We start from the raw sequence: 24663 nt of genomic DNA on the forward strand, positions 1-24663 counted from the left end.
TCTTAATAATGCATGGTTTTGGACAGGGGGAATCTAGCAATATTCCCCCAGATGCTTTTTGCTCATTGTAGAAGCCTGCTAGGAGCAGTACCATCAGAGTGATCTTGCAGTTACCAACTCAGCAGAGATCCAGTGGCACTGTGGGCAGTAGGACTTCACCTGGCCCTATAGAGCTGTAGGCTCTTTTCAGTACGAGCAACACATTGTTCATGCCTGGATGGAAATCCTGTTGGCTTGATGACAACCAAGAGTGTTTCACAAAGAATAATCTGTTATCTCATGTTTGCCATAGATCATTGTGCTAGCTTCCAGAGAAAACATGTCTTTCCACAGACAAAACAGGACCAAAATTGCTAATGTGTCCAGAGCGTTTTGGAGGATCTTTTCTTTTTAATTAAGCTTAATTTGTTTCAGATCGTTTTAATTTTTATTCACAATAGCCTGTCTAAATAAATATATCACAATTGCATTTTTCCCTAGTCATGGTGGAGCAGGATGTCAAATAGGTTTCGTAAGCTGAAATTGTCCCAAACTTTGAACCATGGATTTTCCATAAATCCATCTGTGCCTTTCCCAGAAGAGTCGAAATCACCATTTGATTGCACAGTGAAGGCCACATTACAAAGTGATAACTCAATAAACCATGATGCCACAACAGCATGGACAACAAAAAGCAAGTCTGATGGTAATTATATGAAATTACAATACAGTATACTTAACACCTGCAATGTGTGCATGCCCCCTCATATGTTCTGATCTAAAATTGTCAAAACCAATGGAAAGATTTTGGAATCATGTTGTTATTGTATATTTATTTTATTTATGAGAAAATTATGTGTTTTTTTACAATGCAATTAGGTAGGAAGAACTGACTGTGTATGCTGCATAATAGATCATCTAATTGTCAGTTGTAATGAACAACTACAGTTTACTACTGTGTGAGAGGTAAAATATTACTGGGTCACAGGCTGGAAAATTACTTACAAAATGAAATCACAATCAACCTTGCATTCCCATGAATGGGACTTTTTTCCTGAATGGAATTGCCATGATGGCTGCAACTTGGGAAAGGGTAAATTTACCCATCCCACATGTACTCCATAAATCATCCATCCTAGTTTGTGAAGAAGAGTACTGGTCATATAAACAGAAAAGAATGAAGTGAGGGTAAGAAAGAAATGAGGAACATTTTTCAGAAAGCAGTAATGCTGTAGATAGATTTGAGCCATTCTGTTCTTGGAAGAAGACAGGCCAAATGTTTCATTGATTATTTGGTAAGTTTAAAATAGCACTATTAATTATTTTATTTTCTTTTAGATATAGGCAGCACAAAAGCAGGAAAGGGTGATGAATTATTGGCTACAGTGGTAAGTCAGAAAATACTGCTACTCTCTCAGGTGTTTGGATAGCTTGTCTAATACCCTTGCTCTATAATAATTTGATCCGAAAAGAATCAAGAGTTTTCCTTGACTTTGTTGTTATTAACAATAGCTTATCATCAGATATATTATATGACAACATTTGAATAAAAAAAAAAACAATTTCAGTATTCATGAGTATAAGATGTTGTGCTTTTCCTGTAACGGGAGCAGGAAGTCATTGCCTGTTCAGAGAGTCTGGAGTACATACTAGTGACAAAGTTGACCAAAGTAAATGCCTCTTCTTTCATCCCTTAAATCTCACTTGCAGCTAGAGAAAGTAAGGAGCAGGAAGTTTTTGTTTCACCACAAACCAAAGTAAAAACTATTTGCTAGAAAGTCAGTTACCACTTTCAGCCTAGGTGCTCTTTCTTTTTCACGTGGTCTCCATGTTTCACACAAATGGGTTCTGCATCTGTGTGGATACCATTCTGGAAACTTTCAGAGCTTCACCTCAAGATATTTTCTCTCCTGTGTCATTCTTTCATCAGAGGGGAGGAGGCAATGATATCTGGTGGAGATAAAAGGGGTCCAGTGGTTCTGCAAATTGGACCTGAATAATCCCATTCCCAAGACTGAAGAAGCTGGTGATCCGTTGATTTAGAGACCAGTGGTTCCCAGCCTTGGGTAACGTAGGTGTTCTCCCAGAAGCCTTTACCACAAGTTGTGCTGGCTGGGGCTTCTGGGAACTGCATTCCAAGAACACCTGGGTTACCCAAGGTTGGAAACCACTGATTTAGCAATATCTTAAAAGGGATGAGTTGGGTTTCTCTGTAGAATATAAAGAATCTAAGGGGAATGAACAACTATTGTGACTTCAGATGTTGTGAGGGATAAAACCATTAAAATGATAAAATACGTTGTTTAGGAAGCAATGTTCCCTCACTGACAGGCAGAGCCACATCGGGTGTTTGCAGTAGAGCAAGTGTTAATGCCTATTTGCTTCTGGTTGCTGCCGAATCCCGCAAGCAGGGGGTGGAGCTCCGGAAAATTAGAGGGAACGTTGCTAGGAAGCTTAGATAAGCTGAGAAGAATACTTCCATCTTTTAAGTGCTATATGGACCCAAGTTCAATAGATTGGCTGTACTTTTTTCATGTTTTTTTTCTTATCTCAGACTAATTTACTTGTCTTTTCAGTTTTACACAAGAATATACAGAATTGTCTTTTTGTTATCAATAGGATCCTTTACTGTTGATGTCAAAATTACTTAATTAATAGTTTTTCCTCTTTTTTTATTTTGGCTAGTTAAGAAGTGGGGCTCCATTTACGAGACTGCCTAATGACAAACTGAAAGCTGTAATTCCACCTTTCTTGCCTCCTTCAAGTTTTGAACTATGGAATTCTGACAGGACACAAGCAAACAAAGAGGGCAGCAGAGAGCAAACAAGGGTTGGACTTGCGCATAGAGCTCTCAGTCACAACAACGACAGTGGAAATTCTGACAAAGTAAGAGACACAGATAAATTAACACCATACATAGACCAGTATACTGTTATACAGCTCCATCTGTGCAACAGGAATGACATCATTGTCAGTCGCAGATAGCTGCTGATTAAATACTTTCTTTTTTAAGGTCAGGGTACATGCAACTTTGTGTCATTGTGTTGTGAGTTGCACACATCCAAAATAAAAAGTAAGCAGTTAATCAATAGCAATCTGCCACTAAGAAAGACACCATTCCTGTCATGCAGGTGGAATCACCCAACAGGAAACTGGCTGCTGTTTAATTTTTATCTTTAATAATTAATGATTCTGGATTTTTTTAGACATATTGTTCTCCTTTAAATGAATGGATAATTTCAAAATTTGTTCCAGAGTTTCTAAAACAAAAAATTATGCTTTTAATTGATTAAATGTAGTGTAACACAGCAGGCTGCAACCATGTACATATTTACTCGGGAGTCCCACTGAATCCAACTTGGTTTGTTTCTGGGTAGACATGTTTAAAATTGCACTGTTGTCTTATGCTAGTGTCAAAAGACAAGAGATTAAAAGAAAGTAGGGAGACAGAATTCATTCTTTCTTTCCTATTAAGAAAGTATATGAGCCTTCAGTTCACACAGAGTTTATAGACTAAGAGAAATTGAAGATTGTACACAGTCATAAACAAAAATCCCGCCGTTGCCACCATGTGTTTTTTTTTAAAATCTTGATTTATTTATCACATCTAAATCTTACCTTCCCCGGCCAGCAGGATAAGGATTATATCATTTTATTCTGATAAATGTAGTAAAATGATAGTTGGGAAATGCTACTGGCGATGGTGTTAGTTGAATAACACCCATGCAAGCTTACTTTGCTCAGCATGTCATGCCTCCTGCCCAGGTGTAAACCTACGCTTGCTGGGATCAGGCTCTGATTGACTGGGCCACAAATGCCAGAGCTGTGCCATGGTAACAGGTGTTTCCTCTAACAACTGGTGGTCTCCAGGTGTTTTCAGTGCCCACTGTCATTTTTGTCTCATACTTTAATGCTTTGGTCTCACTGTGAAAATGGCCATGCACCAAAAATGCAAGTCAGTTTGAGAATTCTTTTGGAAAGGGAGGTCAATATTTTTGTTAACTGTCTGGAGGTAGTACTTGTGATTACTGTCCAATTATGATTTGAATTGGCGATCTGGCTGTAACATCTATTCTACTCTGCCTCTCAGAGCTTTTCCTGAGATTAGGTCATAAATTTAAATAATACATGAATTGACTTTGATTTTTAACTCTTTGCAGCTCCTGCCTCTTGTTATGGTTCACCAAATTTGTCCTCTAAATTTCATGGAAGAGAAGTACTAATAGTCAAAGCTTGGCACTGATAGCCAAATTTTGCAAATATTGGTCCAAAAGTCAATGCACATCTGTTTCTTCTTCCAGGGATCCTTAACCAGAAATACTAGACCCATTAAGTTGTCAGCATTTGCAAGAAGACCTCCTACTCCCTCCAATGCAAGCAACTTCAACCATTCCCCCCACTCTTCTGGTGGATCTAACAACATAGCGGGAGTGAACCGGCATGGTGGAGAAATGCATAATAAATCAGGTACTTTGAGAGAGAAGGGGTGGGGAGTTTCCTTTATATATACACTCACACACACACATGTACATGCATGCTAAGAATAATATTTAAATTTCATTTAACTTCTCAGGCAAAATTTGCTGTGGGGATGGATGGACATGAGGGCCCTGCTTTGCTTTTCAATGGAGCCCTTGGGTCCATCATCTAGAGACAGATACAAAGTCAAGATCAGAGATATAAAACTTTTGAGATACACCTTCCTCTGAAAGTTATTTTCAGTACCTAAGTTTGAACTTTTACATACACATGTATTCCTATTTCCCCACCCCAACCCTAAGGTCTTCTGGCTTTCAGCATTTGGTATGGTCAGGGGAGAAGACTGTTTATTATAGGTATTGTTCAGCTGTTGCAAGTTGGAACCCTTTGATGATTCACTACAGATCAACTTAGAATGAACAAGTAAATCTCAACTATCTTTTATCCACTCCTAATCTATGCTATAAGTATTGTTAATGACTTGGTTTGAAAACATGGAAGTCTTCCTTCTGCAAATTTAGGTAGCGTACTATGACAGAACACGATAATCCCATGGTGGGAACTATGTTAAAAATATCTCTAAATCACTTTATTACTTTGGTATGCTGCCACCATTTTACCACACCCTCAACCTCTTTGGCAATGGGTTTTCCAGTGGTTATTCCCCGCTTCCCATGACATCAAGTCATCTATTCAATAGCTAGATCAGGAGTCAGAACCAGCAGAAGTATACCCCCTCCCCCCCCCCCATGTATTTCTTCATCTTTCAGACATGGCTAGAAAGGATTTGTAAGTTGCTTCAAAAGAAAAGTAAAAATAAGAAAATAAAAGGACATTGCAAAGATAGTGAAACCGTTCCAAATTCAAACAAGTGTGGATACAAGTGTGCAGGATACCAACAGCAACCCCAATAATATAAGAAATTCAGAGCTACCCTATCATTGTTTACCTAAACAGAGAGATTGTCATAAGATCACCAGAAATCTCCCCATGACTCAGCAAGACAGCCTGGCATGGAAACACTTCCTTCACAAAGGTTCAGAGAGCCAGATTTCACAGTTCTCTTTAAAAGTACTATTGATGGCTGTAGCGAACACCCCTACCCTCACCTGTCCGTCACAGCAGAATAGTGGAGTAGGAGCCAATGAGAGGACGGAAGGTGGAGCCAAGGGGGGAGGGGGCTGGATATAAAGGCTGGTGTATGGCGTCCCAGAGGGAGATTCTGGTAGTGAGAGACAGTGTGAAACTTAAAAGTGATCTGGTAGTGAATTAGAGACCTGTAAGAACGCTGAATGGAACAGAGTGTTAATGGAGTTTTAAAGCTGAAGCAGAACTGAGTCAAATATAAGTGATTAGCAACCTGTGATTTACCTATTGAATATTAATCAGATGTTAACTTCCCTGATCTAATAAATGACTTAAATTTCAAAAGCACCCATGTCTCCATGATTAAATGGTATTAAGGCAGTAATACCTGGTGGCAGCGAAGAAAGAAGAAGGGCGAGAACCTCCTGAAGGCCAGTGGGGGGGGGGGATGAGGGCTTCAGAGGAGATTGCCACAATGGCCATTCCTTAATTGGCCTTAATCCACTTTGATTACTGGGAGAACAAGCATATTTTGTCACAAAGATCTTTTGATGATAAACATCCTCCCTGACTTGCTGTCCTAATCTGCATAAGCTCAGGCCAGGAGGCACACTAACTTATAGGCACAGCCATTTGTTAGGTACGTACTCTGATACACAGCAACAATAAACAAATGATAGAGTTCAAGATATAAACTCTTCTAGATCAAATTCTTTGAGCCAGCTCCTTCCTTGTAGGAACAGGAAAGAGGTAAGCGTGGAACAATCTGTTCCAGGAATAAAAGTTAATCTTCCCATGCTCTGCCAAGTCTACATAGAAAGTTCAGATGTATTTCAAATGTTATGTTTTCCAAGTCCTTCAGTTTCTCCAGGCATACATTACTCTTTCTTTGCACGTGATTGTAACAAATTTGGGGGTGAGGTGTGCACCACCTCCTCATGCCACCAGCTGCTGGTGGAATATGGAGCGAGAAAGATGCCGAACAAGAAAGCCTGTGGCTGTCCAACAGCTTTTGGGGTTGTTGTCAAAGGTGGTTCTCCCATCTTGCAGCCTGGGAACCTTTTGCTTTTGGATAGGCTTCAAATCTGGAAGTACGTAGTGACACCAGAAAGGCAAAGAAATACAGCAGTCAGTGTATTTCAGTGTTTCGGTGCCAAAAATAAATATGCACTATATTTGTCTTTCCTAGTACCTTCTGGTTGTCCTAGAATTACTGTCTTCTCAAGTGAGTCTTATTTTTGGGTGATATATCTAAAGTATGATGGCCACAGTTCATCCATTTTAGCTTCTTATGAGAATTCAAACTTGATTTGAGAAACTATTTATGTGTCTTTTTGGTAGGTCACAGTATCTGTAAAACTCTCTTCCAACACCACATTTTGAATGAATTACATTTTTTCTATATCAGCATTTTATTGTCCAGTTTTCACCTCTGCAGATCATAATTGGGAATACTGTGATATAGACAAGACTGGCTTTGGCCTCCAACAATGTATCCTTAAGAGTTGAGGAACTTCTCTAGTCCTTTGTAGCTGCCCATCCAAGTCTCAGCCTTCTTCTAATTTCTTGGCTGCAGTATCCAGTTTGACTGATGATTGAACCAAGATATAGAAAATCTATAATAATTTTGACTTTTTTGTTGTCAGTATTCTGTAAATCTTCCATGGTCACTTTTTTCTTTTACTATTCAACTGTAACCCTGCTTGTGTACTTTCTTCTTCACCCAGTAGTCTCTAATCTTTAAAAATCATTTATCTTTTCTGCCAGTAATCTCGTGTCATATGCATTTAGTAAATTGTTGATGTTTTTTCCACCAGTTCTCACTCCTGCTTTATCTCAATTTAACAGCTGCTTTTTATTTTAATGAGAAATTCTGAAATATGGTTAGATTTATTTTTAATTTAGAAAAAAATGAACGTTGATCTTTGTATGTGATTTGTTTTCCAGGTGGCAGTGCAGACAGTGTTTTGTCTCAAATTGCTGCTCAAAGGAAAAAAGCTGCTGGAATACCAGAACAAAAACCAAGCCAACCACAAACACCCATAGATTCAGCTCCCTTGCTTTCTCCTCCTGATATGGAAAGTTCACAGACTATTGGGAATGGGCACCTTCTAAAGGTTTGAATGTTAGTTTTATTATCAGCAAGAGTAATATACTTTATACAACACAGAGATACGTAAATCCTTTGCAGAGATCTTTGCTGCACCTTTTCAGCAAAGTTTAAAACAGCATATATGGTGGTATAGTTTGTCAATGAGTTCAGAATGCTCATTATAAGAAATTATGTGTTTGTAAAACAATTTTGTACATAAAAATACAAAACATATTGGTACATATTTGTGTTTCCCTCAATATATAGGCAAACTCCTTAACATATTTAAAATTCAAACTTCAAATTCAAACTCCGTGACCTATTTAAAGTAATTGAATTGGTGTTTCTGGCATTTGTCCTTAAAGGAAGCTGGGATGGAAAGGATCAATTCCCATTATTGCAGTAAACATACTGTGTTATAGAACACAACCTCTCATCTTGAATGCAGAAAGCTTTTTTAAAAAAGGTTTGCAACCAAATGTCTTTATATCTTAGCCGTGTGAATCACCCTAGTACTCGTTCAATAAAGCCAGTTGCCAAAAATGTTTCATCAGCAGAAATACTAATTACCTCTCTGAGTATTCTTACATAAATATTCCCAGGGTTCTGTAGTGGATCGAGTGATGGACTAGGATTCTGGAGAACAGGGTCTGAATCCTTGCTCAGCCAAGGAAACGCACTGGGGGAGTGGAACTGGTAAAACTATTCCTTAAATGCTTCACTTACCTTGAAAACCCTGTTGGGGTTGTTGTAAGTCGGTTCTGACTTGGCAACACAGAACACACACACATTCTTACATAAGGTGATAAAAATATCCAAGATTTGCTCAAGTTCAGTACTTCCTACAAGTATTATTTCTGAAAAGATCAGTCATGTGGTACATTTCAGTAATGGGAACATACTTGTATTTATATTGCATTAGAAGCTGGAAATGAATAAAAAGCCTCCCTCTGAGAATTCTTCTACTTCTAAAAGCACATCCCCAACTCTTACTCCCTCACCATCACCATCGCTGTCCCCCAAGGTTCAAAGTGCGGAGTCCTCTCTGTCCTCCTCTCACAGGCAAGGCAAGAGCAGTGGTGGCTCCAGCAGTGGTACTCTGACGGATGAAGGTGAGTAGTCCAAACTTTCTGCAGTCATCATGGTCAGAGGCTGCGCAGGTGTGCCTGGACTGTAGCGCTTTGCACTATGATCTGTCTATTTGAATATTTCTATAAAACTGCATGCAACGCTTACCAGGTGGCCTCCTGATTGTTTCACCAAACAAATTATCCACAATGTAAAGACTTTAGTCAGACACTTGTCTGGTTACTGCCAACAGAACTTATTTATTGAAGTGTATTAAATTAAATCAGAATCACAGATGTTCTTTATTCAGTGCATACAATCAAATCATTAAAATATCATATATCTTTCCACATACTCAATCACCACCTGCTCTGCCTATTAACCTTGACCAGCTTATCTCTATTAGTATATTTTCTCACTATCTCCCTGACTATGTATCTCTCTCACTGCAAATTCTATCTCTCTTCTCTGCAACCTCTATCTCTCTCTGCCAAACCTTCTTATATCCTCTGACTCCGCCCCTCCACTCCTCTCATAGGCTCATGCAAATGAGATCCTGAATATGAGTGACAGGAGTGACGTGGGGCGATTGTCACACTGCAAGAGAACATTTCTTCTCACATCTGGAGTAATGCTGAGTATGCAAGTGATTAATTAATAGTAGCTTGCATGCAGTCACACAATCTGAAGTCAGACAGTCCAGCACAGCTAGATCACATTATCTGACAATTCATGGGATGTAGTTATGGTAACATATCAGAATTCTTCAAATAATCCATGATATAACATAGTATTTCATTTTGACTGATTATGAGAAGGACCAAATAGAAGTCAGTTGCTCTGCATATTTCTAGTTTGGTAGAAATATAGACAGAAGGAAGATAACTATTTTTTTTTTTTATTCTGAGCTTGGGCACTTAGGGGAAGTGAAAGCAATCAAGCAGAGAGTCAAATCAGAGATTTGTCTAAACAGGAATCAGGAGTCTGGCCAATTCCTAGTGGGCCCTACTGGCTAAGATACAGCTGATGCTTTATGTAGGCTAGCAAAGCCTGTACAGGGATTGTTTCAGTTTTTTTTCTAGAAGCTGTCTGTACTTCTTTCTAGAAGAGGCTCCATTCTTCAAATGTTAGCCTCTTCAGCGTGGATGGGATGATGAATTCACTTTGCTGGGAACTCATTTTTCAAACCCAGAAGAGGTGGTAGGGGTGTGTAGGTTGGCCAGAAGACTTGTCCTTCTAGCGGCATAGCTTATATTTTTTCTGCACTTGTATCTTTCTTAAGGTGGTGTTAAGGGCCCACCACTGCTGGAGTCGTGATAGGAACCAGGGAACTGCTCTATGATTTGTCTCTGTTCTTCCATCTTTTGTTGCCCAGAAAGATAATAGCTGATACATGTTTGGAGGAACACTGGCTCTTAACAATGGCCATACTATTGCCGCTTTCAAATGCAAGTATAATCTAGGGAGTTCAGGAGTGTTAAGCTGGGGAACCCAGTAATCCTTAGTTCCTTTGAAACCTCCTGCCAGCATAGTTTCTTTTCTGTAAATACTGCATTCATATACATGACAGATAAAAAGACAGGCATAATATAACATTTATTTTACACTGCACAGCTGGTTTTTATGTGCACGTTTCAACATTTTCAGAGTTAATGTGATAGCTAAGGGATGCCCTGAAAAGATAGACCTACGGAGAAGTCAGTGGTTGGCATAACTGTTATGATCTCTTTGCAAAACTAGTTCAAAATGTTCTTGGCAATCATAAATCAAAAGGTTCAAAATTGTTCATTTTATACTGTTTACAGATGAACTCACAGGCATTCTTAAAAAGCTCTCACTTGAGAAGTATCAACCTATTTTTGAAGAGCAGGAGGTGAGATTTTGTTTAATTTTTTCCCCATACTTTTTTGGTCAGTTTCTGGAAGCAGAGATGTGGCTAAAACCTGGATTATGTGCAATCATTAGATCATGCTTTGCTTCTCAGATTTCATGATATCAAATTCTATTAACTAGCTTTTCAGAAAGAAACTTAAAAAAAGCAACACACCATCATTTAAAAAATGGTGATGTAGAGAGCCAATACAGATAATATTTTTGCATATACATATCTTCCTCCTGGTCAAACTAATGGAATAGTTTCCCACACGATGCTTGCTGTAGTTTAAGGGCTTTTGTCCCCCTTCCCTCGCAGCCTTCACAAACACCAGTGAATATGCTCCAGCCCCTGTAGCAGGTTTTAGGCCATTAGGGTAGGGGCTGCAGGAGGGAGGGTGTTGTCCCACTGGCACTTAACACTTGTGGTAATTGCTTCATTTAACTCAGTGGGATAATCAAATACAGTCTTCTGTGTTTTAGTCAGATTTGGCCTTTATTTAAGATATTAATGAAAAACATATGGCTTGTGTTGGCCCTGACTGGTCATGTTTCTCCTCACAAGCAGTAAATTAGAGAAACTGCTCTTTGTGTGGTGATTGTTATTTGTGATCTCAAGCGGTTCCATACGTACATGAGAATTAGGCTTGTGTGGAGCTCGAACCAGGACGTTCTGGCGCTTTAGAAAGCTGGTATTAGTCACGTCCCTTTCAAAATGCATTAGTGTCTAATGTGTTATATGCCCCAGGAGTAGGTTGAATGCCTTCCCACTTGTCCAGCTGATGTGTTAGTAACATTTACTATCAACCTCTTTGATAGCTTATTGCTTCCCCAGTATTTGTAAAAGCCAAAACAAAACAAAAGCTCCTAGCATGTTTAGTTCTACTGTTGTCTGGAAATGCCACACATAGTGAGGACAAGATTCCCCCCCCCTCCCCAGGATCAGTGATTTTCAGAGTTTACAGTGAAAATTACAGCCATGCACTCAAATGTAAGTGATACTTCAAGGCCAAAAAGGCAGAATATATTGAGAGTTTTTTCCAGGTCAGTGATCCTAAAGTATAAGAGCAAATGCTTTGGGCATATACAGTATTTCTTTGTGCTTTTGAGCTCAGATAGAATAACAGTTTCATGTTTAATTTAGCATATCCTACTGTAACACAAACCTTTTAAATTCCCTTAGAAACATATTTTTCTCTGTTATTTTGTTGGTTAAGATGCTAGAATTATCTTCTCTAATGCAAATTTTGGAAACTATCCAAAAATACTAACTATTGCCTGGTGCAAAGAGTTAAAATGTGTAATTTAAACACTCTGTTAATAGTACTTTTTAATATATTTCCCTAACTTTCAAGTTTCTGGTTACAAAAAACAAAAAGGAGAAACATATTGACGCATATGATTAAGCAAGTTTAGGATTCCAAGGGCTTGGAACGTGGATCAAATATATTTTAGAGCAGAAGGGGCTAAGTGCATTCAGTGGCCACATGCAGCCTGCCGAAACACTCTTCACAGCCTATGCCCCCCCAATTCCACTGGAACCCCCTCCAAAAAAAATTCCTTAGGGAAGAGGTGAACTGCCACTAGTGAGGGGACCTCTGTGTTTTTTTATGTGGGATCAGGAAAAACATGCAAAAGGCTTTCTTTTGTGTGTGTTATTTCACAGATTCCCAAAAGAGAATGTCTAAAACATGAGTGATTTGTATTAATGAAAGAGGGGAAACAATTTTATATCCTTTGTATTTCCCTCTTTCAGTTAACCTTTTACGTTTTGTCTGTTAAATTGTCTGGGTTTTTTTTTAATCCAACAGCATCACAGGGGCTGCTGTCAGCAGCTAATCACAATATCTAGGGGAAAGCTAGAATTCTAAAATTGTCCCAGCCTCTTTGGTCATTTTGGATGGTTTGTGCAACTCCCAGAGGATTCTGGATCAGAAAATTAATACACACCCCAAGCTACCATAATATCTCTCCTTGCTTTAGAGAGTTAAAAACATTTCTCATATATTATATACTGACTTCTCTACAACAATCCTGCAAGGAACAAAAACTAATATCTCTGTAGTTCAGATATTGAAGGACTGATAGAGTATTGCATGGGGCCACATACTGAATTCATAGCAAGGACAATCTTAGAATCAGATTCTTTAGGTACTGTACTCAGTTTATACAGATGAGAAACTAGTTGGAGTAACAGACTCTAAAATAGAACAAAAGATGTACGTAGCCTTATGAGGGTTTTAACACTTGATAGAGCCAAAGGCGAGGGGAATGTGCATATGCTCCCTTTCTTTTATTCTTCTGACTCCATGTAACTTAGATGAGAAACTAATACGTTTCTGGGTTTCTATTTCCCAGGTGGATATGGAAGCTTTTCTTACTCTCACAGATGGTGATTTAAAGGAATTGGGCATAAAAACTGATGGTTCTAGGCAACAAATTCTGGCCGCTATTTCTGAACTGAATGCAGGAAAGGTATTCCAAAACATTGTATACTTTAGAAACAAGCTTTCCTTGTTTTTTTCCTCTTTGTTTTTAGACATTTTCCCATCCTCTATGGGGTAGGGAGTGGGTGTACTCTGATAATATCAGAATGGTTTGGGTATTTCTCCACTTTCCTGGGATACTAAGCAGTTTAGCTCTTTTAGACTGGATCATGTCCCTAAGGATGATAATTACCTTTGTCAAAAATTAGCAAGTTAGAGTGGGTTGGCCAGACCTCTTGGAAAGCTGATTTAATGCCTTTGGTGCCAGTGAGCAGTTTTCTCTCTTTTCTGTGGATTCACCCATAACTTTGCTATTTTGAGCAACTTCTGTATGGCAAATACAATTATTTTTAGTTGCACTTCATAATGCAGTTTTTCTGAGACTTTTTAAAGCATCTGGCATGTGTGTGTGTGTGTGTGTGTGTGTGTGTGTGTGTGTGTAAGTAAAGCACAAAAGTAAACATACTTATTCCATTGGCATCAATAAAGATATGTTGATCTCTCTTTCTTGGCATCACTGTGCACCAAGATATATTCCTGAAAGCATACACAAAAGTTTATTTTTCACTTCTGGTCATATTAATGTATTCAGATCTTAACTCTCTAATTGTTTTCTTATTTTAACATTGATTCTCAACAGGGCCGAGAGAGAAAAATTTTACAAGAGACTATACACAACTTCCATTCTTCCTTTGAAAGCAGTGTTAGCAACACTAGGCCTAGAAAACCTCAATGTAAGTATAGATCAGTTATTAGAGGTACACTGCATCTGTGATCCCCTTCATGGATTGCGGCCTTGTCGTGGCAAAGGAGCTTGAGTAACTCAGAGAAGCTACGGGTTATGCCGTGCAGGGACACCCAAGATGGACATGTCATAGTGGAGAGTTCTGACCAAACAGAATCCACCTGGAGTAGGAACTGGCAATGCCACTCCAGTATCTTTGCCAAGAATACCCCATGAACAGAAACAAAAGGCTAAAAGATATGACGCTGGAAGATGGGACCCTTAGGTTGGAAGGCGTCCAACATGCTACTGAGGAAGAGCAGAGGACAAGTAGCTCCAGAGCTAATGAAGTGGTTGGGCCGAAGCCGAAAGGGCGCTCAGCTGTGGACGTGCCTGGAAGTGAAACGAAAGTCCGATGCTGCAAAGAAAAATACTGCATAGGAACCTGGAATGTAAGAACTATGAACCTTGGGAAGCTGGATGTGTTCAAACAAGAGATGGCAAGAATAAACATTGACATCCTGAGTGTCAGTGAATTCAATTCAGAAAATTACAGTAGTGCCTCGCTTAATGACAATAATCCATTCCAGGAAAATTGCCGTTAAGCGAAAACATCGTAAAGCGAAAGAAAACCCCATTGAAACACATTGAAACCTGTTCAATGCGTTCCAGTGGGGTAAAAACTCACAGTTCAGCGAAGATCCTCCATACGGTGGCCATTTTCGCCGCCTGTATAGCAAGAAATCCGTCTCTAAACACAGTGGGGAGCCATTTTAATTACCCGGTGGCCATTTTGAAACCGCCAATCAGCTGTTCTAAAAATGTCATTTTGCAAAGAATCTGTTCCCGAAGCAGGGAACTGATCATCGCAAAGCGAAATTCCCCTATTTAGACCATAATTTTGCGATCGCAATTGCGATCGCAAAAAGATCGCCATTAAGCGGATTCGTTATAATGCGGGGGAATCGTAAAGCGAGGCACCACTGTACCATATCTACTATTGTGGGCAAGAAGCCCGTAGAAGAAATGGAGGAGCCCTCAAAGTCAACAAAAGAGTGGGAAAAGCTCAAAAATGATAGAATGATTTCAATACAAATCCAAGGCAGATCTTTCAACATCACAGTAATCCAAGTTTATGCACCAACCACCAATGCTGAAGAGGCTGAAATTGACAAATTCTATGAAGACTTACAACACCTTCTAGAACTGACACCAAAGAAAGATGTCATTATAGGGGATGGGAATGCTAAAGTAGGGAGTCAAGAGATAAAAGGAACAACAGGGAAGTTTACCTTGGAGTTCAAAATGAAGCAGGGCAAAGGCTAATAGAGTTTTGTCAAAAGAACAAGCTGGTAATCACAAACACTCTTTTCCAACAACCTAGAGCTGATTATGGCTCTGATCATCAGCTTCTCATAGCAAAATTCAAGCTTAAACTGCAAGTAGGAAAAACCACTGGGCTAGTCAGGTATAATATATACCAAATCCCTTAAGAATACACAGTGGAAGTGAAGAACAGATTTAAGGAACTAGATTTGGTGGACAGAGTGCCTGAAGAACTTTGGATAGAGGCTCGTAACATTGTACAGGAGGCAGCAACAAAAACCATCCCAAAGAAAAGGAAATGCAAGAAAGCAAAGTGGCTGTCCAACGAGGCCTTACAAATAGTAGAGAAGAGAAGGCAAACCAAATGCAAGGGAGAAAGGGAAAGTTACAGAAAATTGAATGCAGACTTCCAAAGAATAGCAAGAAGAGACAAGAGGGCCTTCTTAAATGAACAATGCAAAGAAATAGAGGAAAATAATAGAAAGGGAAAAACCAGAAATCTGTTCAAGAAATTGGAGATATTAAGGGAACATTTTGTGCAGAGATGGACATGATAAAGGACAAAAATGGGAGGGACCTAACAGAAGCAGAAGACATCACGAAGAGATGGCAAAAATACACAGAGGAATTATACCAGAAAGATTTGGATATCCCGGACAACCCAGATAGTGTAGCTGCTGACCTTGAGCCAGACATCCTGGAGAGTGAGGTCAAGTGGGCCTTAGAAAGCATGGCTAACAACAAGGCCAGTAGAGGCGATGGCATTCCAGTTGAACTATTTAAATTCTTAAAAGATGATGCTGTTAAGGTGCTACATTCAATATGCCAGCAAGTTTGGAAAACTCAGCAGTGGCCAGAGGACTGGAAAAGATCAGTCTACATCCCAATCCCAAAGAAGGGCAGTGCCAAAGAATGCTCCAACTACCGTACAATTGCACTCATTTCACATGCTAGCAAGGTTCTGCTCAAAATCCTCCAAGGTAGGCTTCAACAGTATGTGGACTGAGAACTCCCAGAAATACAAGCTGGATTTTGAAGGGGCAGAGGAACTAGAGACCAAATTGCTAACATGCGTTGGATTATGGAGAAAGCCATAGAATTCCAGAAAAACATCTACTTCTGCTTCATTGACTATGCAAAAGCCTTTGACTGTGTGGACCACAACAAACTATGGCAAGTTCTTAAAGAAATGGGAGTGCCTGACCACCTTATCTGTCTCCTGAGAAATCTATATGTGGGACAGGAAGCAAGAGTTAGAACTGGATATGGAACAACTGATTGGTTCAAAATTGGGAAAGGAGTATGACAAGGCTGTATATTGTCCCCTGGCTTATTTAACTTATATGCAGAATACATCATGTGAAAGGCAGGACTGGAAGAATCCCAAGCCGGAATTAAGATTGCCAGAAGAAATATCAACCACCTTCGATATGCAGAGGATACCACTCTGATGGCAGAAAGTGAGGAGGAATTAAAGAACCTCTTAATGAGGGTGAAAGAGGAGAGTGCAAAAAATGATCTGAAGCTCAACAGCAAAAAAACTAAGATCATGGCCACCGATCCCATCAGCTCCTGGCAAACAGAAGGGGAAGATATGGAGGCAGTGGCAGATTTTACTTTCTTGGGCTCCATGACCACTGCAGATGGTGACAACAGCCACGAAATTAAAGGACGCCTGCTTCTTGGGAGAAAAGTGATGACAAACCTCAACAGCATCTTAAAAAGCAGAGACATCACCATGCCAACAAAAGTCCGCATAATCAAAGCTATGGTTTTTCCTATAGTGATGTATGGAAGTGAGAGCCGGACCATAAAGAAAACTGACTACCGAAGAATTGATGCTTTTGAATTGTGGTGCTGGAAGAGGCTCTTGAGAGTCCCCTGGAATGCAAGGAGAACAAACCTATCCATTCTAAAGTAAATCAACCCTGAGTGCTCACTGGAAGGACAGATCCTGAAGCTGAGGCTCCGATACTTTGGCCATCTCATGAGAAGACTCCCTGGAAAAGCCCCTGATGCTAGGAAAGTGCGAAGGCAAGAGAAGAAGGGGACGACAGAGGTTGAGATGGTTGGACAGTGTCATTGAAGCTACCAACATGAATTTGACCCAACTCTGGGAGGCAGTGGAAGTCAGGAGGGCCTGGCGTGCTCTGGTCCATGGGGTCACGAGGAGTAGGACACAAGTAAACGACTAAACAACAACAACAACAAGATATTACACGGCCAGTCGAAACAGCGTTCTGTAAGCCCTTACTGATAGGAAGGGGCAGTCCAAACAAATGGTTATAACCTTTAAGCAGCTTCTGGAATTAAAGATCCTACTTGCAGAATGTTGTAGACAGTATGAGCTTCCTCTCAGCCAAATTTGAAGGTTGGACAAGTATTCTTAAAGTTCTAATTTCAGGGTTTTTAAACACCACCCCCCCCACATGATCTCTTTTTACTGCCATTTTTTTCATGCTTCACGACAACTTTGATAGTTGTTTTTCAAATGCCTGCCAATGCTTCCTGAAAAGGAAGTGATTTGTGGTACATTTTTTTAAAAAAATTGAGTGTGATCCATCCTGTTGTCTAGAAGATCCTAATGTTATGTAGGAACAACTTTGTAAACTTTGGCTACAGGTGCTTATTGTGTTACTTCATAGCAGTTGCACAAACTTCTTGCCAGTGAGTCTCATTGTGATTAATGGGGTTTGCCTCTGGGCAAGATGGTATGTTGGGACTTCAGGGAGAAGAAGGACATAAAGACAGAGAGGGGCCACTGAAAGAGGAGAAAGTGGAATGAGGGGCACTCTGAGAGAAACCACACAAAGAGAAATTGATAGATCAGCAACAGACAGAGAGAATTTATCTGGAATATTCAGTGGCCAGAGGAATCCAAGGCTACTCTGCACCTCTACTTCTTTCTTACTTTTTGTTATTTAGATAGAACAAATCAGTGTCTGCATACTCTGAAATGGGCCCCATTCAGTTTTAACAGGGCTTATTTCCAAGAGGTCCCGTAATTTGTCCTTCAATTCTGCACCTATGAACTTAGCCATAAATCTTGTTCAAATCAATGAATCTTACTTCTGGGCAAGAGGATATATTAGGAATGCAAGTCAGTCAATTCAGTTGGACTTTGTTCTGAGTATGCTGACAGGCAGGATCATTTTCAGACATGGTATTTTCTTGAGTTAAGAATACCAGATGCCTGACTGGGGTTTTTAAATGAATGGTTGTGCCTTACTGCTGGAATACTGTTATGGAGGGATACTGTTTTGTAGTGTCTGGCCTGTGCTGTAAATCAAGCATTACTTCACTCTTCTCTGTCACCCGTTGTGAATAAGAAAAGGCAGTAACTGTGGTAACGCTGTGCTTATACACTGGAGCTGCAGACAGCTGTTCTTTCACTGCAATTAAACTTACTACAGAGTGAATGAAAAACTAAGGATAATTATTTTTTCCTTTGCTATTACATTAGATAAAACATTATATGATCAGGCATTATCTTATTTGGCACATTTGTTAGCAAAGTAAAAGGTCAGTTTAAATCTTACTGTTTCAAGTGTAATATGACAAAACAAATAATGGTAAATGCTTTTCTGTTTGTAGCACCCCGAAGCTGGGTAAGGCCACAAGAACCTTCTCCCACGAAGAGGTAGCCATGGACCTCTGCTTTGAAATCTGGAGCACAGTTGCTGGAATCCAGCTGTCTTGAAGAAAAAAGTATCAAATGGACATTTATAAGAGCTTTTCATTACAGAATGTGCAGAAAAATAGCTGTATTAACAACATTATAGGTTCCATTCTGTATTGTCAATTTGGCTTTAATGAAGCTGATCAAAAAGCAGAAATTAATTAAAATTTAATGACTTGATAGTTGATAGGTGGTGGAAGATCATCAAGCACAAACTGTAACGCAAGAAGATGAATGGATTATTTCACAGAAATGAAAATCTTATACAACTGTTGTATAAGATAAGAAAAAGCATCAACAAAATATCTGTATTGAAGTCAGCCTATAGTAACTTCTGAATTGGTTATCAATATTATGATAATAGAACAAATATAGAAATTCATTTTTTAAAAGAACTGCAGTCATTTTCATAGATGAGTGCACTGAATGCATTGTTATTTTATTGAACTGTGCCTGAGGCATTTTGTTTATTAAACAGCAAATACAATTTGTATTGATACATATTTGAACTAGATTTTTCTACCTTAAGAAAACTTCTAATTTGTAACTACTTTTTATATTCATGCATGGGAAGTTAAGGTTTGAGCATACAGAACTGTATATACATTATTCACAAGACAAACTTTGGAAACAAAGTACTCTACAGGGAGAAGTGCAGCTGAGCGGCTAACAGGTTTTTATAGTGTTCCTGGAGGAAAGGCATAATAATTATCTTAATATTATAAACTCAGTAAAAGGTACTATGCGCCAGAAGTTGTTTTGCCAACAGATCTGTTGAAGCCAGAAAAAAAAGTTAAATGATACATTTTATAGCACAGTTTTGACACTAATACTTTGGCAGGAAGAAGCATGAGGTCTTAATACCGAAAGAGAAAATAATAGAGTTGTATGTGACAGTCAAAAGAAATAAGCAGCAAAGGGCCCAGGAAGGTCAGCCATGCAGATGTCCAATAAACAATAGGATAGTAGCACACTATTCTCCTTGAACTGGACTTACTTCTGTGTATATATGTTTGGAATGGCAGCCTAAGACTAGCACTCAGTTAAAAAATTGGAAACATTTGTACTGCAAGTAACAAGTACAAATCTGAGTAGCTCTTTAGAACTCAGTGTATATTGGACCATCAACTTACAGGTGGCTCGACTGACAGACTTTTCGAGTTACAGACTTCTCTGGCTGCAAAATTTAGGTTTGACTTGCAGCCAGAAAATCGACTTACAGACCAGAAAAAAACCCAAAATGGAACAAAAACGGCTGGTTATGGGATTAATTGGTTTTCAATGCATTGTAGGTCAATACAGACTTTTCGACCTGCAGCCACCGTTCCAATACGGATTAATTCCGTAAGTAGAGGGTCCACTGTAACAGGATGATATAGTTTTTATCTGGATTAATTACAACCAGTGATATTGGGTGGGTGGACCAGTTTCAAAGCATTTGAGAAGGAAAGGGCTTGGCCAGGCTGACAGAACAGACAGAACAAATGAATATTGATTTGAGGGTGCCTTATAACTTCTAATGTTTATTTTACAAACATATTCAACATCAAGGCGAGGCTCCATTATTTGTTTCTCATTATTTGAAATAACTTATACGGAAAGATTTTTTTTTGTCCTACTCCTAAAACACAATATCGTATTTACAAGTCCAGTACGATAGAGGCAGGAGTATGTATTTTGTAGACACATACATGATAGCCTAAGGGAAATTGTTCCTTATAGCATGGATGGGGAAAATGTGACCCTTTAGATGCAAAAGCGTGCTGCAGTCCGACTCCAGTTCCCATCAGCTTTAGCAAGTATTGCCCGAGGTGAGGGATCACTGCCTAAACAATATTCTGTTTATATGTTCTTCTCCATGGTTTCTTTCCACTATAAAATGGTTATTCCCCTGGGCCAATGACAATATTATATCTGCCATTGGAAACTCTTCTCCATGATGGCAACTCATAAATACAGAAGTGCCTGAGCACATGTTTTGGCTCTCCATGCACAGCAAGCAGTTTTTACACATTGCAGTTACTGTGCAGAGCTACTGCTACAGGTTTTCCACGATAGATGGAGGTCTAAGAATGTGTTTTGTATTTTCCCTCCTTCCTCTTGTCTAATTGAGAAAAGGAGCTGTTCAGGTGAAAAGTTCTCAGTGCTGTTCCTTTCAGTAGACTTTGATCAATGATGCCATTAGGTAATTTTAGATTCTGGCAGACCTGGTGGTATTATCTCTCTCATCTCCCTCCCCTTTAAAATGGCAATGTGAATTATTTCACTTATGTCAAATTTCAAGAAGCCAGTCTTGCTGTATTTGTAGGTGCTTTTCCTCATTCTGCTGTGCAAGCCCCAAAGTCTGATCCTGGCTGCACCACTTAGTCGACTATGCTATCCTTTTGTACTGTTTGACTAATGGAGGGTGGAGGCACTTTTCTTTGGCAGTCCCATTTCTGCCTAAACACTTTTGGGAAATGTTGCTGGAAGCTGTTGCCTGCTCCATTGTGTTTATACTGCAAGATGCTGAAATTTTGCTTTTTCTTCCACACAGTTTTGACCTCTCTAAATGAAACAGTTAGGAGACGGTCTGGTGATTTGGAATAAAATGTCATTAATCCATCTTGTTCAGTACTGGTTTTGGACTGAAAAATATCCTAAATGAGTACCAATAAACTGAAGATCAATCCAGATGGTTATGGGCACAGTTGGCCAGGAAATTTAGATGGGTTGCATTGTCCATTAAATATCAGATTTTCAACTTGGGGTACGTTGTTACTTAATAACTTCTTGGACTGATGGACTTTTAAAAGTCAACAGGCAGAAAAAATCAGCTGCTAATTGACAAGACGGTACTAATAAAATCAAAAGATGAAAAATAAATCTTAACATGGTGTGGATAGATTATAAAAAGGCATCTCATCCACTGCCACACAGCTGGATTAACACCTGCCTAACATATTTGGGATTAGTAAAAATATTTAGAATTTCTCAAGAAAAATGTGGAAAACTTGAAAACAGTTTTACTGGCTTATGGTGAAGAAATCAATGACATTTACATTAAAAGAAGAATAATTCAAGGAGATTTTCTGTCACTGTTACTATTTAGCATCCCACTAGTCCCCATGTAAATAATTTTAAATGAAACTGGATTGGGCTACATATTTCATGTCAAGCAGGAAATATCAATCATCTGCTATACATAGATGACCTAAAATTATATGCAAAAAGCCCTACCAAGATAGAATCACAGCTAAATACAGGGCAAATATTTAGGAAAGATATTCAAATGAAATTTGGCCTTGACAAATGCAGTTTGCTGTATACAAAATCCAAAACCTGTACATAATAGAGCTAAAATATGATGCAATCATAAAATCATTGTCAAGAAGCAGACACAGTAATCTGCATGCAAAAGTTAAAGATCTGACACAAAGCAAATACAGTCGGACCATGGCATCTGCAGGGGATTGGTTCCAAAAATTTACACACCCATATGGGTGCCAAAAAACGCAGAAGTAGCGAACACTATACATTGTGTGGCCTCTTACTCACTCTAATCGCCAGTTCCAGTAAATACACCCTGAAAATACATATAAATACATATTGCTGGGTTTTTTAATATAGTATTATCAGGCAGCAGATAAGTGAATCAGCAGATACTAATTTCAATGATGGCGGATGTCCTATTGTATATCAAAGGCCTGTCAAAATGTTTACAAACAATTAAATGGTGGAAATACAACCAAAACTGTAAATATATGAGCAGTTCCAGCAATTAAATACCCAGCTGTAATAGAGTGGATCAAAAATTAATTAGAAAAATTAGATTTAAAATGTCGAAATTAGTCATGGGATGTTTGTAGTCATTTCTCAGGGGAGACAAATATGAATATTGGCATAACAGATACCTGAGACGTTTGAACCCTCCCCCAGGAATTGGCCAGTTCACTTACTGGTTGCCACATGGCGTGTGCAGCTGTCATCATTTTTGATGTGCCAATTGCAGACGTAGCCTGGCCAGTGCTTGACCATCTCCTTGGGCAGCTGACCACTTCAGTGAGGAGGCAGGATGATGAGTCTCCTCACTGAGCTGCTGAGCGGCCGGCTGCCCAGGGAAGTGGGGAAGTGCCAGCTGGGCTACTTCTATTATTGGCACATTGCAAACGACAACGGCAACCAGTAAGTGGACCAGCTGGTTCTGGGTGTGAATATTTATACTACATCCAAAAACAATGTGGGCAGATTATATTTAATGCAGAAAATTGGATGTCAATATAACAAATATGACAGTTGTTGTTGTTGTTATTTATTTATTTATTTATTTATTTATTTATTTATTTATTTATTTATTTATTTATTTATTGTAGTCATTTCGACCACTCTAGGTGGCTTACAACATAAAACATAACAAGTTTCAAGAAAAATTTATAACAATTAATTAATTAAATGATTTTGCAATGGGAAAAATACAAAATAAATCAAATAAAGAGGAAAAAAGGAAAGAGGACAGGAATTAACGAAGGGAAGGCCTGCCTATACATCCACGTTTTTAGTTGGTTCTTAAAAGTACCCAGCAAGGGTGCAGCGCGAATCTCCGGAGGTAGGTTATTCCAGAGGCGAGGAGCCACCGCCGAGAAGGCCTGGTTTCTAGTTCTTTCCTTCCAGGCCTCCCTCGGCGTCAGGCTCCTCAGCCTCACCTCCTGGCTTGCACGGGTGACACGGGTAGAGCTAGTTGGGAGTAAGCGTTCCACCAAGTATCGAGATCCTAAACCGTTTAGGGCTTTATATATAAGAATTAACACTTTGAAGTCAATGCGGAAACGGATGGGCAGCCAGTGCAGCATGGCCAGAGTAGGAGAGATATGTTGATATTTTCTCATTCCAGTAAGGAAGACTCCCGCATTCTGCACCACATGAAGTTTCCGCATCAGCTTCAAAGGAAGCCCCACGTAGAGCGCATTACAGTAGTCTAATCTAGAAATTACGACCGCATGTACTAAGGTAGTGAGCGCCCCCATGTCTAGGTAAGGTCGCAGCCGGGCAATCCGCCAAAGGTGGAAAAAGGTGGTGCGGACTACCGACGCCACTTGCGTTTCCATGATGAGCATCGGGTCCAGGTGTACCCCCAGGCTGCGGACCCCACTCTTCACGGCCAGGGCCACCCCCCCAAACATGAGGGAGTTTCCCAAGCCACCATCCACAGGGTTACCCACCCTCAGAACTTCCGTCTTGTCCGGGTTCAGCTTCAGCCCGTTCTCCTGCATCGATTTATGTACGGCCCCCAGGCAGCGCTGGAGGGACAGGACGGCATCACCTGCAGTTGGTGAAAAGGAAATGTAGAGCTGGGTGTCATCAGCATATTGATGACACAATGCTCCACACCCCCTGATGACCCCACCCAGCAGCCTCATATAGATGTTAAACAACATTGGGGAAATGATCGACCCCTGTGGAACCGCACAATTGAGACTCCACGGGGCTGAAATACTCTCCCCAAGCTGCACTCTCTGGGGGTGGGCCTCCAAGAAGGAACGGAACCAGGCCAGAGCCAAGCCACCGATACCCAACTCAGAGAGCCTCCCCAGTAGGATACCATGGTCGGCTGTATCGAAGGCCACTGAGATGTTGAGGAGGACCAACAAAGATATTTTACCGCTGTCGGCCTCCCTCAACAAGTCATCGTACAGGGCGACCAATGCCGTCTCTGTACCGTGGCATGGCCTGAAGCCCGACTGAAAAGGATCCAGGGCATCTGTTTCATCCAGATGTGCCTGAAGCTGGTCAGCCACCACCCTCTCGACCACTTTGCTCATGAAAGAAATATTGGTGACGGGCCTAAAATTGCCAATTTCGTCCGCCGGTTTCTTTCTTATGGGCCTAATGAGTG

The 24663-nt window shown here is 39.9% G+C and overlaps 1 protein-coding gene across 1 annotated transcript in view; it reads left to right on the forward strand.

Annotated features, from left to right (window-relative positions):
• ANKS6 (ankyrin repeat and sterile alpha motif domain containing 6) overlaps window positions 1-19294 on the forward strand; it is a 31276-nt gene extending 11982 nt beyond the window's left edge. The window contains exons 7-16 of the mRNA XM_072998475.2: window positions 481-685; window positions 1318-1367; window positions 2665-2865; window positions 4281-4446; window positions 7492-7661; window positions 8559-8748; window positions 10510-10577; window positions 12935-13051; window positions 13703-13796; window positions 18707-19294. Of these exons, the coding sequence (XP_072854576.2) occupies window positions 481-685; window positions 1318-1367; window positions 2665-2865; window positions 4281-4446; window positions 7492-7661; window positions 8559-8748; window positions 10510-10577; window positions 12935-13051; window positions 13703-13796; window positions 18707-18756 (1311 nt within the window). The 3' untranslated portion in view covers window positions 18757-19294. The remainder of the gene's footprint in view (window positions 1-480; window positions 686-1317; window positions 1368-2664; window positions 2866-4280; window positions 4447-7491; window positions 7662-8558; window positions 8749-10509; window positions 10578-12934; window positions 13052-13702; window positions 13797-18706) is intronic.
• Window positions 19295-24663: the final 5369 nt, after the last annotated feature.

Source organism: Pogona vitticeps, chromosome 4 (genome assembly GCF_051106095.1).
Source record: "Pogona vitticeps strain Pit_001003342236 chromosome 4, PviZW2.1, whole genome shotgun sequence".
In the NCBI taxonomy this organism is placed as follows: domain Eukaryota; kingdom Metazoa; phylum Chordata; class Lepidosauria; order Squamata; family Agamidae; genus Pogona; species Pogona vitticeps.